The 16220-nt window shown below is 30.9% G+C and overlaps 1 protein-coding gene across 1 annotated transcript in view; it reads left to right on the forward strand.

Moving 5' to 3' along the window:
- Positions 1-16174, forward strand: part of LOC132931938 (dual 3',5'-cyclic-AMP and -GMP phosphodiesterase 11A-like) — a 99166-nt gene extending 82992 nt beyond the window's left edge. Inside the window, exons 3-17 of the mRNA XM_060998047.1 lie at positions 1014-1497; positions 6146-6310; positions 7781-7870; positions 7948-8153; positions 9646-9827; positions 11114-11181; positions 11274-11366; positions 11472-11522; positions 11996-12142; positions 13904-14011; positions 14082-14191; positions 14594-14684; positions 14758-14858; positions 15510-15810; positions 15879-16174. Coding sequence (XP_060854030.1) covers positions 1014-1497; positions 6146-6310; positions 7781-7870; positions 7948-8153; positions 9646-9827; positions 11114-11181; positions 11274-11366; positions 11472-11522; positions 11996-12142; positions 13904-14011; positions 14082-14191; positions 14594-14684; positions 14758-14858; positions 15510-15810; positions 15879-15998 — 2317 coding nt within the window. The 3' untranslated portion in view covers positions 15999-16174. The remainder of the gene's footprint in view (positions 1-1013; positions 1498-6145; positions 6311-7780; positions 7871-7947; positions 8154-9645; positions 9828-11113; positions 11182-11273; positions 11367-11471; positions 11523-11995; positions 12143-13903; positions 14012-14081; positions 14192-14593; positions 14685-14757; positions 14859-15509; positions 15811-15878) is intronic.
- Positions 16175-16220: the final 46 nt, after the last annotated feature.

Consider the following 16220-nt stretch of genomic DNA (forward strand, 5'->3'; position numbering starts at 1 on the left):
GAATATATTTTATAAAACTGTTGTTATCTATATTATATATAAATGTATAATCTAAAAATTGATAAGTTTATTTTTTTAAGTCGCGGTTATCTTATAGCAGTATTTTTTCAATTAAAGTGACTAGACGTTATTAATAATATGATATCAAGTCGAGATTATGTATGAATAGTCTGAGATAGTTCACATTATAATTTTCCGAGGCTATGATTGTACAATGACTTTTAAATGTAGGTAAACTATCGGTACGCAAAAGACGAACAGTGTCGTTTTCCACAAAACACTATAGAAGCAAATCAATACTTACACGGAAAATAAATTAACAATTATTTAAACACCTGTACCGCACCAAATAAATCAAAATGAAATCAATAAAAAATACAAATCATTTCACTGAAACGTATCACGACCGTTCTGCGTACGGTGTAACAAGTAATAATATCTTCGGGGTAATAAATAATATTGTATTTGTATAGTTATATAATAATAATTGTAATATTAACCGATCAAAACGAAAACGATATTGTTTTACGTCGCTTTTATTTCCGTATATTATTGTGTATGCGGATAAAATCATAAGAGAATTATTAATACACGTCATGTTTGACAAGTATCTTTTTTTTATCTGATCGTCTAATCGTCACGGACAGAAACTCGAACGAATATTGTCATGTTTAAATATATTGGCTAAGGTTTACATCGGATGTGCCTCGTCAGACATTCTACATAAATATATATTTGTCAACAGAATCAAAATCTATTAAGGCGTATTCATTTCGCACGATCGTCGTTCTCTTCGCGAACCGGTGTAAACCCTCCCATTCCCCCCAAAACCCCCCCATTTTATCTATAATATGTTTCAAAGACTTCTGCAGGGTACCGAATACCAAAACGTAACCGCGGTCCACCGTCATCGTGATGATTTCGTCAAAAGCAATACGACCGCGATGAATTAATACGATTAAGTTATCGAAAACCCGAACATTTATATAACATTATATTTACGTGCCGTTTAGGTTCACGTCGTTGCCGCCGAGCCCGATCAGCATGCTGTCGCTGCTCATCGATTCCAAGGTGCGGCTGCCCAGGTGGCCGGTGTCCGCGCACAACGTGGACACCAAGCGGGACCTGCGGCACGCGCAGGGCGAACGGGACTTCTTCCTGACGGTGGTCCGGGACATCGCCACCGACCTGGACCTCAAGTCGCTGTCGCAGAAGATCGTCGACGACCTGACCGTGTTGCTGGACTGCGACGCGGGTTCGCTGTTCCTGGTGGACGGGCCGCCGCGGGGCTCCCGGCGCCGGTGCCTCGTCTCCAAGGTGTTCGACGTGCACAGCGGCGCCCGCGGCCAGTTCCTGTTGCCGGACGGCGTGCAGTGCGAGGCGGCCGGTGGCCCGACCACGGGCACCGACAACGAGGTGCGCATACCGTGGGGCGTGGGCATACTCGGCCACGTCGCGTCCACCGGCGAGACGGTCAACCTGGACGTTGCCTGCGAGGTGAGTACGAAAAATTGGCGTTTCGAATGCGCCAACGAGTACCTACCTAATGATTACTTACTACAAAATGTGTACGCGATTATTTTGATTCGAACGATTGAATTTTAAGATAATAATAATTATAAAAGGTCGAGTTTTAAACGAATAGTCGTACAGTTTCTTTGTAGATAAATCATCAAAATGTATTAGGTAGTTGGGGGAAAAAAAATTGTCTTTTTAGTAACAGTTTTTTGTGTCGATAAGTAACAAAATAACTTTGTTGCTCATTTTGATATATTATAATCAATAATACATGATATTATTAGTTGATAGCGTATAATACGTTTTAACGTTATATATTTTCATCAATCCGATATTAAATTAATGATTGTAATTTATAATATTTTAAATCAAAAGCTTAAAATTAGTTATTTTTCAATTAAAATAATATAATGGTTTTTAATGCGCGCAATCAATTATCATTAAATACTATTTTAGTTACGCGTGTTAATTGACTAAAATAATTTTGTTATTTTCAACGAATAAAGTAAAACATTGGTGACGAATAACAATCACCGATTTTTTTTTAAAATTAACATGCGCAGTAATTGCGCACACTGATATTATACGTTTTCAAATGATAATACCTACAGCGGAGATAGACATACAATATTATTATTACCGACCTCACTATTGCTCACTGAGCTCTTTATTGTGTGGATAAAATGAGAATTAAATAAATGTTATGCTATTCAGAACAACTGACAAAATACTTACGATTTAAAATGCTAAATTAATCGAGCAAACCGTAGTTTTAAAAAGTGCTGCGAGTGTTGTACACGTTTTGACAACGATAAGATTCGTGTAAGTTAAATTATGAAACATACTCTATAAATATAATTTTTTTATAATTTTTATATTCCATACCTACTGAGTTTTATAAATATATTAAAAAATACGTCGAATAAACAACGTGTATAGTCAACGAATAATTACACAAAAATATTATTCTATTATTTTAATATATAATTTATGCTCATATATTGAGACATATAATATGCGTTTTGTCGAGTACTTATAAACTTCACTCAAAAGTTAATAAGTTGTTAATTAAAAAAAAGTAGGTAATATATTTAACACCACTTGTACACACAATTATTACGAACTCTATCGTAATGGGTCAGTAGGTCAAAATTTAAGCTTCTTCTAATTCACTCAATTTTAAGGTGACGTTAAAAATGTATAAGCCAATATCAATTTAAAGGCTTAGAGTTAAACGATTCAGTGTTAAAAAATTTGTATTATATTTTTGATCACATACACACATACATTCAATAAAAAAATCTTATGGTTCTATTGTAGTTGAAAGTTAATTAGGTAAATATATATATGAAATTATTCCTAACTTTGGGTATGCTGTATTTTGGGCACATTCCCTACATTTTTTTTTTCATAAATTGTATTATATTCTCAAGGACTTTTTTTTAAAGAAAATATATTGTATAGGTTAAGTTTGGTCTGTACTTGAAAATTCAATTTATTTTTTAGCCGCTTTTATATCTATATAATATTTCTGAATAGCAAAAGATAAAGAAAATTAAAATAAATTAATATATTTCCAAAGAAGCTTTTAAAAAATATTAAAATGGTATATGTGTTTTCAATTCGGCCAAACAATACAATTAATAAAAGAAGAATTTTTTTTTAGAACATTACCATAAAAAGTTTACCAGGAAATATAGCCGAAGATTTAAAGGAGTGCAACTCGGAATAGACTAATTTAATTTATTTTTAATTGCAAATAAATTGCAAAAGACAATTGTATTTAATGTAGAACTGTAAAACGTAAAAGGATCTTACGACAGTCGAGAAAAACATAATATTATGATAATATACAGTTTTATTCGTCTTTTATTTTTTTAGTATCCATGAAGTGTTGTTCTAAAACAAATAACGATCAATCTTCGGAAAATGAATAACTAATTTATGTAAAAGAACTATTATACTTTTTTTTTGCATGTATAAATGTGTAATTTTTTTTTATAATTTATATTTAACAATATCATCTCAAAAATGAGTTACGTTGAACATAACGTTCTGCATTATGATTATGTCATTTTTAAATATTGTGGCCGTTAAAAAATATAAACATTATTATTGCCAAGTGAAAAATACCATCGGCACACGAACGGTTATTTTTTAATAAAATTCAACTAGACTTTAATAATTCGTTTGTACTGTAACAATGAAATTGATTTAGCGGTAGTGCTCGTCAACAACGACGAAAAGGTTTTACAACAACACTTTTACGTTGATATCGTAAAAATGACTCGGTGCGCACCGGACCTCTGTGTCGTATTTAATACTGCGTAACAACTAAGTGAACAACTGTGTCCACGGCCAACGACGATTTCGTCTGTACTTAATGTATGTTTCTCTTTTACGGCACATCTGCGTTCAAAATTTCCCGGAAAAACTGCATCTAGCGTTTCGTCACCGCGTTTGTCCCGGCGTTATCTGTTTAATTTAATTTATGCAAATGTGTTAAAAGTTGAACATCCGTTCGGTATTCAAATAGTTTATATTATTATCATGTTGGTTTTAAAGTTCAGAAAGGAAGCGGATTGATGCTGCTGCTGTGCACGAGGACAAACACGGGGGATCCGTCCCGTACAATGCATATTATACATGTATATTGTACATGCGTTTCGGACCAGTGCCCGGCGTATCGTAAAGCGTCCAGATATTATTTATATAGTATCACGTAATAAAAATCGGCGGGGTGCACAGCGTATAATATTATTATATTGGTGGTATACATTAATACGATATCCCGAGAGCTCGGAGAGATTTTTGGCCTTTTTACGTGCGTTATCATTCGTATATTATTATTTATTATTTATTTTTATTTTTACAGTGTCTCTCTCGGACGGTTGTATAGAAGTTTACTACACAGCTGTATAATAATATACTGCTGGAGGCCGTACAATCGACGTTTATTGATACGTTTCGTATTTTGTCTGTGTGCGTTTGAAAAATAAAACTGGGTCATACACGCCACCCCACAGCTATACGGCTAAATATATATATATATATATACGACCTAACATGGTCGACGTGGGCTAATGAAATTCCAGTCGTATATATATATACATGTATATACGTAGTGGATCATCTTCGACAGAATCCCATCTCAAACGACCCCACCCCCGATTATTGTGTCGTCTGTGCGAGTGCATAATATAAATGTATATCATATATAGTCGGCGCGAGGACGGCAGCGGAAGGCGTCCGCGTAACGGATACGCGCGAACCTATATTCTCCCGGTTGGGGAATACGAATATTTCCGTAGATATATAAACAGCTACCTATATACGTCCCGGTCGACCCACCGTCGTGGCGCTATAGTGGCTTTATTTTCGAATTAAGTTTCTGAGTGAAAATTCGCGTAGACAGTTATCGGTATAGTAAACTAAAATTGTACAATTAACAATACCAATTAAAAACAATTATTATGTATACAATATATACAATATACATACATATTTTTATCGGTCTTTATTAATTTATGTTTTATATTATGATATGTGTAGTTCAAAATAATATCTACGCGGATGTTAGAAACGAATCTTATTATTATTGTTATCGATTCGATTTCGCAACCGTTTGCGTAGCGCGAAATTATTATACGTATAATAATTCCGTTTAATTATTGATATTAGCTAGAAAATTAGGTTAGGTTACCTAGTTCTCTACAATATTTTGATTGCAACAAATTTAATTACTGTCATATAGTTGACGATTATTCATAATTTCAATAATAAGTAAATACGATACTAAACGCGCATTGTACCACTGGATGATGAAAATCCATTTTATCCTGAAAAATATATTTAAATTAAAATTGTAATTCGACTGTTGGTTTTTTTTAAATAAGTTCAATAAATTAATGTAGATATTAGTGAACAAATAAAGTATTCGTTTCAATATTATTGTTAAAAATTATGTTTTCAAATTTGTCGGGCATCATTAAAGTATTAATGATATGCATCATATTAGTAAAAATCAATATTATTTTGTACTTGGTCTGTTAATCGATTGAAAATTAATCGTTCAAAGTCTAACGTATTTATCGTAATATCTGAATCAGTATTATATTATGCAAACGCGTTTTTTTAAATTAGAATATAACTTTGAAGTGGAACGAACTGTAAAATATGTAAATTTTATTCATTTAAAACAAATACAAGACTTTTAAAGATGCTGTTTGCCCGAAAATAAAATTAATAATTTATTAACTTTTTTGTCTAAAAGAAATAGTAATATGTACGTGCGATTAATTTTAATATCAGTTCATTTATTTTTGTCGTTACCGATGGCTATCTTATTTCAGTTATTTCTTTGTGTTTGTATATTATTCATTAATGTATTTTCATATATATATATATATGATGAGAAGAGTATACCGTGTGGTTTTAAAATCGTTTGTAGGGCGAAAATTGGAATAGTGGAATTATTGACTACGATAGGTGACAATAATAATACATTGTGATTATATAAAATTTGAATAATACGCGAATTCGGGAAACTCACCAAATGCATGTTTTTTCCACCATACTTAATAATATTATCTACATTTATAACACAACATAAAATATCAAATTGCAGGATCCGAGATTTGACGACGAGGTAGACCGCATAATGGGATACTACACTTCGTCGTTGCTGTGCATGCCGGTGAAAAATTCGTACGAAGAGATAATTGCGGTGGCGCAGGTTAACAACAAGAACCCGGACAAGGACGACGGGCATTTCACCAGCATGGACGAGAAGGTAAATATTATTTCAATCGGCGTGTGGACATTTCTACGGGTGGTTTTGACGCAGAGTTACTTTTAGAGACGTATTATGCACTGTTGTGAATACGAGCCAAGTGGTGGTGGTGCAGAAGTCAGGTCTTTCTCGCGAATACATACGTACATATATATATATATATATATATACTAGCATACGTCATACAGAGTTTTCCGGCCAATTTTTCTGCCGTTGTCGTCATAAGTTTAATACAAATCTAAAGATCATAATAATATACGCAAACTTCTATTGTCCTAGCTATTATCGCGGAATTAATTACGCTAACACTACCGGTGCCGGTTTGTGATCGGAAAACGTTATAACATTATTATACTAACGCGGTTTTCGCGCTGTCGATATATTACGTCGATAAGGACTTGACCTACGACGATGTATTGGCAAATGATACAAAATATATGACTCCGTATTACGTGATTGTCGTGTTATTGAATCGTTAATTTGTGTAATCTACGTAGTAGTAGTTCCTTGAAATCTACATGGCCTAATCGCAAGACGTGTTTTTCAATGCTATAGTGCATTTATAAATATCATCAGTTGTGCAGACTGAGCTAATAATATTATTTAATAACACACTTGAGACATAAAGTATATTTTAAGATATTTCATTTTTTTTTATCGTAACCTATACATTCCTGCATTACAATAACGTCATTGACTATGAATAATTCAAACACGATTTAAATGTATACGACAATGTCAACATTATTTTACCAACTGCAATACAGTTTTTTCATTACAATAATGTGTTTGGTATACATATTTGATGGCAAGTTGGTTTTGCTTCCGATCGCTCGTAATTAATAATTAATTATTGTAGTAATACTAACGAAGTTTATAAAACCTATGTTCATATGAGATATTTTTGACGTTCGACTGTAAGCGACTTTAAACGATTCTATTTACTTTTACGTCAATAACTTGATTTTTAATAGAATAATATTATCTATAAAAGAAAGTGTTCGATATAATATTTTGAATAGGACCTTATGTCGTAATAATTAATCATTCAATAACTATTGATTGTGAATATAAGATAAAAATGTAATCTTATTCTAATAGTTTAAAAGAATAATTCAAAAGCTCAAGATTTGAAACCATTAACATTTTCATCGAAATACTTAAAATGTATTATATGATTATTATTTTAAAATTGAATGATTTTTATTCATTTTATAGACTCGGATGTTTAAAATTAGTTTGTGTAATTACTCGTATTTGCTTCTTGATTATAGTACATAATTTAGCGTCGAAAACTACAAATGAAGACGTCAAGATGTTTAACAAAATACATTTTTTAATCTGAATCGAAATAATCCAATTTTCTAACTCTAAGCGTTTAGTTTACCAAATAAATATGTCTAATCTACACAAAATTGTTGTGGAAGATTCTCAAACGATTTAATTTAATCGCATTTTCTGGGATTACAGCTTTTCGAGACGTACTTACAGTTTGTCGGTATAGCCATTACAAACGCACAAATCGTCGAGGATTCTCGAGCAGAATACGATCGAAACAGGGTAAGTTAATGATAAGTTATGGGTAGAATTAATCTTGTCGGGGTGTTTAAAAAAAATTCTTATGAACATCGTTGCAGAATTTATTGGAAGTGGTACACGATCTGTTTGAAGAACAAACGTCCATCGACAAAGTTATAATGAAGATAATGCAAAGGGCCCAGAGGCTGTTGAAGTGTGAAAGGGCGGCCGTGTTGCTCGTAGACGAATCATGCGACAGTACAAGCTTCTCGAAACTGTTCGACTTGAACTCGCCCAAGCATAACATAAAAAATAACGTTAAAAAGTAAGAATGCGCATTGCAATACTAATAAATATATATATATACAATATAACAGTTACAATACAGCTTATTATACCCTTCGAGTCCAATACGTCTATTACTCATTAGTAGTTCTATTTCACTCAATTTATATTTAAATACAGGTTTTCTAATCTATAAGATAATCTTTGCATAATAATGATAAAAAAAAATATATTTCCAAAATTTAATTTTTGAAACTTTTTAAATAATTTTTTTTTTAATATTATGTATTTAAATTGGGCAAGAATTTACAAAACTAGAAAGAGTTATTATTTTTGGTATTTTTGAAAATAATTGAAAGTATACTATAAAATTGTTTGTTTTGGAAAAAATTAATACAATCAATTTTAATTTTAATATATATTTTTTATGGCAATTCGTAAAATTAGTGTTTAGTATTACTTATTAGTTGAAATATCTAACTACCTTAAAATCAATTTAATATTTTGAAAACTGGTCATTATTGGCTATCATAATTCAATAATTCTATAAATATATTTACCAGAACTAAATATTATCATACCAATAAAAATTAAAAATTCAATTTATTCTAGTTTTATGATATTTTGATTAACTTTAAAATATAATAATTAATGTGTTTTTTATTATTTAAAATAATAAGAGCAATACCTATTTCGAATAGGTATTCAAAAAATTTAATTGCACAAAACAGTATGTTTTATTTTACATGTATTATTATTATTATTCAGAAAAACCCGAGGAAGTTGCTTTTCTGTAATATTTTTTTTTAGTTAACTAGAATAGGTCACTGTAATAAATGTGTTAAATTTGAATTCGATGATAAATCATGTCTTGTATGAAAAACGATTCTAGATGGAGTATGGTTAACCTATATTTCTAAGGATATTTTATTTTATGTTTTTATTGATACGAGTAATTAATTGTTATATTAGAAATACGAAAGGTTGAACTAATTTCCACACTTATAAAATAAATATTGTTTATATGTTTGTATTTTTAATATTTTTTTAATTAATGTATGAAAACTTACAACTATTATAAAAAAACATAGTATATAAATTGTAAAGCTTTTTTATTCAAGTATAAACATTTTATAATATACAAATCGAAAAAAAAAAACACGGAAAAGTAGATAATTTCAAATGTTTAAATATGACTTGAGAAGTAAACATATTTTTAAAATTATATCATGGCTATTCAATGATAATATGAATTTGAAGTATATAAAATTATTAATTGTTTAATTATAATAAAAAAATATGATTGTTGTAAGTTAAAACAAGGTTTGAGTAAAAATTATATACATTTATCCCATTTACCTTGATCAGTTCACTATTTTAAGTTAAAATAAAATTTTAATATCGGTAATATTATTGTTCTTCTTGATTCGCCTTATATAACGTATAGATAAGAATATATTATACATAGAAATAAATATAACAATTATATTATCAGAAACCGCTACTTGTTTAATATCATTTTTATAAAATAGTTCTAGACAAAAGGTGGAAGGCGAGAACGTGTCGCGGTACCTGGAGAGCCTTGCTGAGAGGGTGGCTTGTTCAGGGGAGGTTCTAAACATCAACGAGCACGAATGCAGCGAAGGAATCGTAGATTCAGGCATCAACTCACTGTTGGCAATGCCAATCAGGAACAAAAACGACCAAATAATCGGTAAACACAGTTCGCATTATATTTCGTGAACATAATCCTTATACATTTACCGTGTGTACCCAGTTATGCATAATCGTGTTATCGAACAATATTAACACTGTGAGACGAAGTATAAACTACATAATATATATATAAATACGCTACCCATCGCTATATAAATTCATAATATATTATTTTGTTTTAAAAAATATAACTAATGCTATGGAACGGTGTTCACCCAACAGCTTTTTTTTATTTTATCATATTTCCTACTTACTAGAAGTAGTGTACAATTTTGTAATGATTTCAGTGCAATACCCGTATATCTGTACAATATTAAAACGATGAAGTAGTATAAATTCACAACGAAATACATTTTCGGTAGTATCTATTTTGTTCAATGAAAACTTATTTGTAAAACTAATATATATATATAATTGAATACTTGGTTAAATATTTTTCACAATACTAAAAATTCAACGTGTTAATCAATCGGGGAAACGTAAGTCATCATACCTTTTATAAAGCACATCGCAGTCAATTCAATCCGATGTGAAAATTATTATTAACCGAATTAAGCTCACGCGTATTTTTTCTCAACAGGAATTTTAGTTACGTTTTATTATTTTTTTTTTTCATACGTCGAGAGAAAATAAAACGTACGGCGCGAATGATTTAGTGCTCACCAAGTATCATCCCCAGACACTCTGGGGTATTCGAGTGGTATATATAATAATATAGACGTGCATATATACACACAACAAACGCCCGCGATCCTCCTGCGATAGAGCAATACGACACCCCGTGAGAATCCTTCGCGTTGTTTATATCACTTCTCCTCGCCATTTACAACCGTAAAAGATACGGTCGGTATAGTCGCACGTATAGAGTGTACCTATGACTTCTACATGATATTATCAATATTATTATTGCACGATAATCGAATGTGTGCAACGTAATCACGTCCGGCCCACGTCTGATTGCGCTGTACGTTCGGAACCAGCGCGGGTTCGACGTTCGGATATCGTGTGCTGGTGTATATATTATTATCACATTATCGTCGTCTGGTCATAGGCTATTATCGCGTTACATTCGATTTCCGTAAGTATTTAACGCGATTGTAAGTTGCGATCGATTTGCCGGGTGGTCAGACGTAAATCGACGCGGTGTCGAGGGATAACACGCAACAAATACCCAGTCGGAGAGCGACTTCGGTAGGAGTGAGCTCCTTCGTTTAATATAATAATAAAATATCATTCGATTACGGTATCATATTTCGTTGGACTAACGCAAACAATACGTTGCAGGTGTCGCCAGTATAATCAACAAATTGAATTCGTCGCCATTTGACGATTACGACGAACAGTTGTTCGAGGTGAGATATTTTATCAAGTTATATTATTTATAAGAAAAGTACTTAATGTCACATATTTTTCCCATTATAAAACCGCGTTTCGGTTGTTATAGGCTTTTACAATATTCTGCGGACTGGGAATACACAACACACTCATGTATAGTGAAGTGGAAAAGGCGATGGCCAGACAAAAAGTCTCAATTGAAGTAAGATCAGCGTACGGGCGTGCGAAAACGAATATATTATGTGCCATCGGAAATTTATACAAATGTTTGTTGTTGGTTTTTTTTTTTAATATTTATTTATTTCAGGTTCTATCTTATCACGCGACAGCTTCTAATAAAGAGGTGGAACGCATCCTGGTAAGCGTTCGAATAATCTTATAAATTTATTTTTTAATATTCTTATGCTTTTAAAACTTTTTTGGCTTCGATTTCAAATATACACTATCATCCTCGGATATCTACATTCTATACATTCGAACTCTGTGAAAATAATGAAAAAACTTTTACTGGCTAGTCATTGAACCCTATACCGTTTTTCCATAGTTTAATGCCCTCGCATATTTGAACGGATTGAAAAGCGTATTTTGTTATTATTCCAGCTTTACATCGTTTGCGCGTGGTGTGTACCTATGTACTGTCGTTGACAACTTGTAAATCGGAAAAATATATTTTTACACTTTTTCGCGTAAACCTAAAAGTGTCGAATCGTGTGTATATTCAAATAAAAACATTAGCAATCATAAAATGAAAATAAACTGCGCTGTCAAAATCGAATAGAAATACTAACGAAAAACTGCTACCGCATAGGAAATAATTGTATTTTTTCTTAGGGAATGCCGGTACCTGCTGCTGATTCGTTGAATTTATATTCACTAACGTTCGACGATTTTTCACTTAACGACGACGAAATGCTGATGGCGGCAGTGAGCATGTTTTTGGAACTTGGACTCGTTAAAACGTTTAATATTGAAAAAGAAGTGAGTGGTGCATAATAAGTAAAATATACGGTGTTTGAAAAACCACGTAAACGGATTGTGTGCGTAATTGATTGCTTGGAGTATCAAAAATATTTTACATTTATAATGCACACCAACTTCCACCGCAATAATGGAAATGTTGGTATTTTTACATTTCTGTCCAATTTGTCTAGTTGTTATGTCGCAAACAAAATATTTTATGCATATAGGTATGTTGTAAACGATTCAAATACAATGTTAAGGGAAAAGTTTTGTGTTGGAATGTTTCCAAAATGCCCTTACAATATTATAATTCGTGTTTGCTAAACGTATATCATTGATATAACAAACACTTTATTGTTTATATAACTATAATCAAATAAACTATTTTAAATGAGAAAAAACCACCATAATTTAATATTAATGTGTTTACCAATAAACTATTTATTTCGGTGCTGAATTCACTGCGTAGGTATATATTCAATTTTTAAACTCTATCGTGTTTTAAAACCTCGACAAAATAACATAGGGATATATCAAAAGCACAGAGATTTTTTCTAACGGTTTCAAATCAGAAGACGGCAAGCCTTTACATTTTTCGTAGTAAGAATTAATATCATGCTAAGTATTTCATGGGCTTTGAAAATATATTTGCATGCACAAATAACGACCCGTGGCGATAGAAAGGAAGTGAACAGCAAGAAATATAAGTGGAGCGGAAATGAAAAAGGTCTTATGCTGTGAATAATGAGAATTGTCAAAATTTGTCTGAAAAAGTACTCTAAGATACATACTTAAAATGGAATGACGACTTAAAGAACATAGTATGTTGTATGCAAAGATTACTTGTTTGGTTTAATGTATTATTTATATATAATGGGCAAAATTCAGGTACACTTTATTTTTCAACGTGACAACTTAAAAGTTAATACTAATGACAATAAACGGAACAATACAATGTTTTGAATTAAATATGCATTCAACACTCATATTTATCCATACAATCTCATAATTATTTATTTATATTATGTATGTGAACGGACTTTATAATATTCCATGCAACTCAATGGCATTACGATTATTTTATAACCCAAGAAAAATATCAATTTTATTACAGTAAAAAGTAACTTATTATTTATTCGTAATCGGTTAAAATGTTGTCTGTGATAATAAGATAATACCATACGGTATGATTAAGCGTTTAAAATTATATTTAAAATTCTACATATATGTAACAAAAGTACTTACTGTGTAAAATAATTCGTAAAATGTACGACTCTTGATTTGTGTATCTATCATAGTTCAGAACTATTTTATTTCGTTATCGTATGGACTATTATAATAGTGTGTTTATTGTAATAATTGTACAAAACATTATTTTATGTTAATATAAAAACAATAAGTATTTACCTAATAATGCCATTTAAAATGTACTACATTATAATATAGTAAAAAAAATAATACGTCTCAGTTATATGAATTTTTTTTGAAGATTTAATATCGGAATAATAGTTTGTAGAATATATTATATATCTTATCATGATTAATTTTTCATTCGTAAATTTTCATCATAGTCAAATATTAAATAATTAATTCATATTTATGTTAAAAATTCAATACATTTTTTTCAAATAATTATCATTTTCATTATTAAATGATATGCAATAATGGAGTCAATCATAACCACGAATAATATTAATAATAAAAAATAAAAAATAATATTATAATAATAATTCAATCGAATTTGTCTAATAATGGCAATATGTATTTTTTTTATTTCAGACACTATATCGGTTCCTTATTACGGTGAAACGCAACTACAGAGACGTGCCTTATCACAACTGGAGACATGCTTTCAATGTGGCACAAGTCATGTTTGCTATTATGATGGTAAATAAATTACAAAAAAATAAAGAGATTATTTAATCAAAGTGTATAATAATAATTGATGTGTTTGAAGGGATGTGACATGAAGAATACGTTCTCCGATCTCGAAGTGTTGGGAATGTTTGTCGGATGTTTATGTCACGATCTCGATCACAGAGGCACAAACAATTCATTCCAAGAGAAGTACGTTTCACCACAGTAGTTAAATTTCAATAAAAAGAAATAATAATATAATAACCACACTATTTAATAACTATAAAAACTATAACTATAACTATCAAATGTTAAATTCTGAACAGATAAATGAATGTTTATTGTTATTACAACGATGTGTTTTTGAGATCAAACCGAGAGAAATAATTTAAAATAAAAATATTTCACATTATTTAAAAGGCCTAAAATGCTAATTCATAAAATGTTTTCTTAGCGTAGTCATTATTTTTTAAACTTTGAATAAATATTGTTATATTTGTTTACTTTTGAAATATTAATTAAAATTATTGTGTATTATAAATGTTATGAAAGAATAAATTTCTTAAAAAAGTAATCGATATTTATTCTGAGTTCATTTTGATTATGTTTTAGAGCCAGATCGGCATTGGTTTTATTGTACGGCACTACCAATACAATGGAACATCATCATTTTAATCACGCAGTGATGATACTCAGCAGCGAGGTAATTCGATTAAAATATATCAAGTTAATGGTGGTTTGAGCGCAATATTTTAATACATTTATCTATTTTCCAGAATCTCAATATATTCTCGAGTCTATCCGCGGAAAGTTTTTCAACAGTGATGAAAGTGTTGAAACATAGTATACTGGCCACTGATCTGTCCATGTATTTCCAGTGAGTGAATATGAATATCCGCGCGGTTTATGCACTAACATAAGAAATTTAAATTGTTATATAAAAACATTGATTAAATAATATTTTAAAAAAAATATATTATGGTTTTACCGACTGTACGAGATAAATACGATGCTGGCTGTAATAAAATAAAAACCTATAAGCTATATATTTATCGAAGTTGTAATGTAATCGACAGTCGTATTGCACTATTTGCAGTTGTATTTAGTATTGCGTATAGTCACGTCTATAACTAATTCCCGAGTGACTTGTAGTTTATTCTGTGTAACCAATTTATCGATTTTTTTTTAAAATGCCTAAAGCCAATGTTTGCCGTTTGCGTTTATAATTTAAAATTTTGGTTTAACAAGTTTTTCGACTGATAAGAGAAAAAGAACAATATTTAATAATCAATAATCATTAAAAGATTAAATAAGATTTATTTTTCAATATTTAAAATAATTTTTAGAACAATTTTTAACAATTTCTTACAAAATTTCATTTTTAAGGCACTTTTCTTGTTTTTTAGACCTTTTTAAATTCTCACACAAGTGATTTCGTATTTTTCTTTTAAATCATATTTAAATGTTATCAATAATAAATTTTATTCTGGTATTGCGCCTTACATTAGATTTGTTTTTATTTTTTTAGACTGAGAAACAAGTTCTTCCGATTAATCGAGTCTAAAGAATACAGTTGGGACGAAGAATCGCAGCGGTACTTGTTGATGGCGATGTTGATGACATCGTCCGACTTAGCCGCATCCACAAAACAGTGGCACGTGCAAAAGCGGGCCGCTAGACTGGTGACAGATGAATTCATCGAGCAAGGCGATAAAGAAAGATTCGAGTTGAAAATCCAGCCCCAAGCTCTGATGGACAGAGAGAGGCAACACGAACTTCCACAGTTGCAGATCAGATGGATCGCAGATATATGTCTGCCGTTGTACCAGGTTAATGCATTTTGTAGACGCGAAAACTATAGGCGCGTCTTATTATTCGATTTATTTTATTCGTACAGGCATTGGGTCAAATGAATCCAAAACTAAACGTCATGAAGGAAGGGGCGTTGAATAACATGAAGCAGTGGAGCAAGTTGGTCGACGAAAACTACAAGAACTTGAACGGAGAGCAACAGTAACTGAACAGATCGCGAAAGATATAGCAGAAAACAGGGAATGAGATTCAGTATTTTTTTTTTTTCCTAAAAAACATTAAGTAGACTGATCGACAACTAGAACCGTATTATATATTATGAAGCTATTAAAAATGGATGGGAATTATTATTATGATAAATGATTAAAATGACATATTCTATATTGTGTTTGATTTGTTATATTATAATACTATATTATTATATTTA

Source organism: Rhopalosiphum padi, chromosome 1 (genome assembly GCF_020882245.1).
Source record: "Rhopalosiphum padi isolate XX-2018 chromosome 1, ASM2088224v1, whole genome shotgun sequence".
Classification (NCBI taxonomy): domain Eukaryota; kingdom Metazoa; phylum Arthropoda; class Insecta; order Hemiptera; family Aphididae; genus Rhopalosiphum; species Rhopalosiphum padi.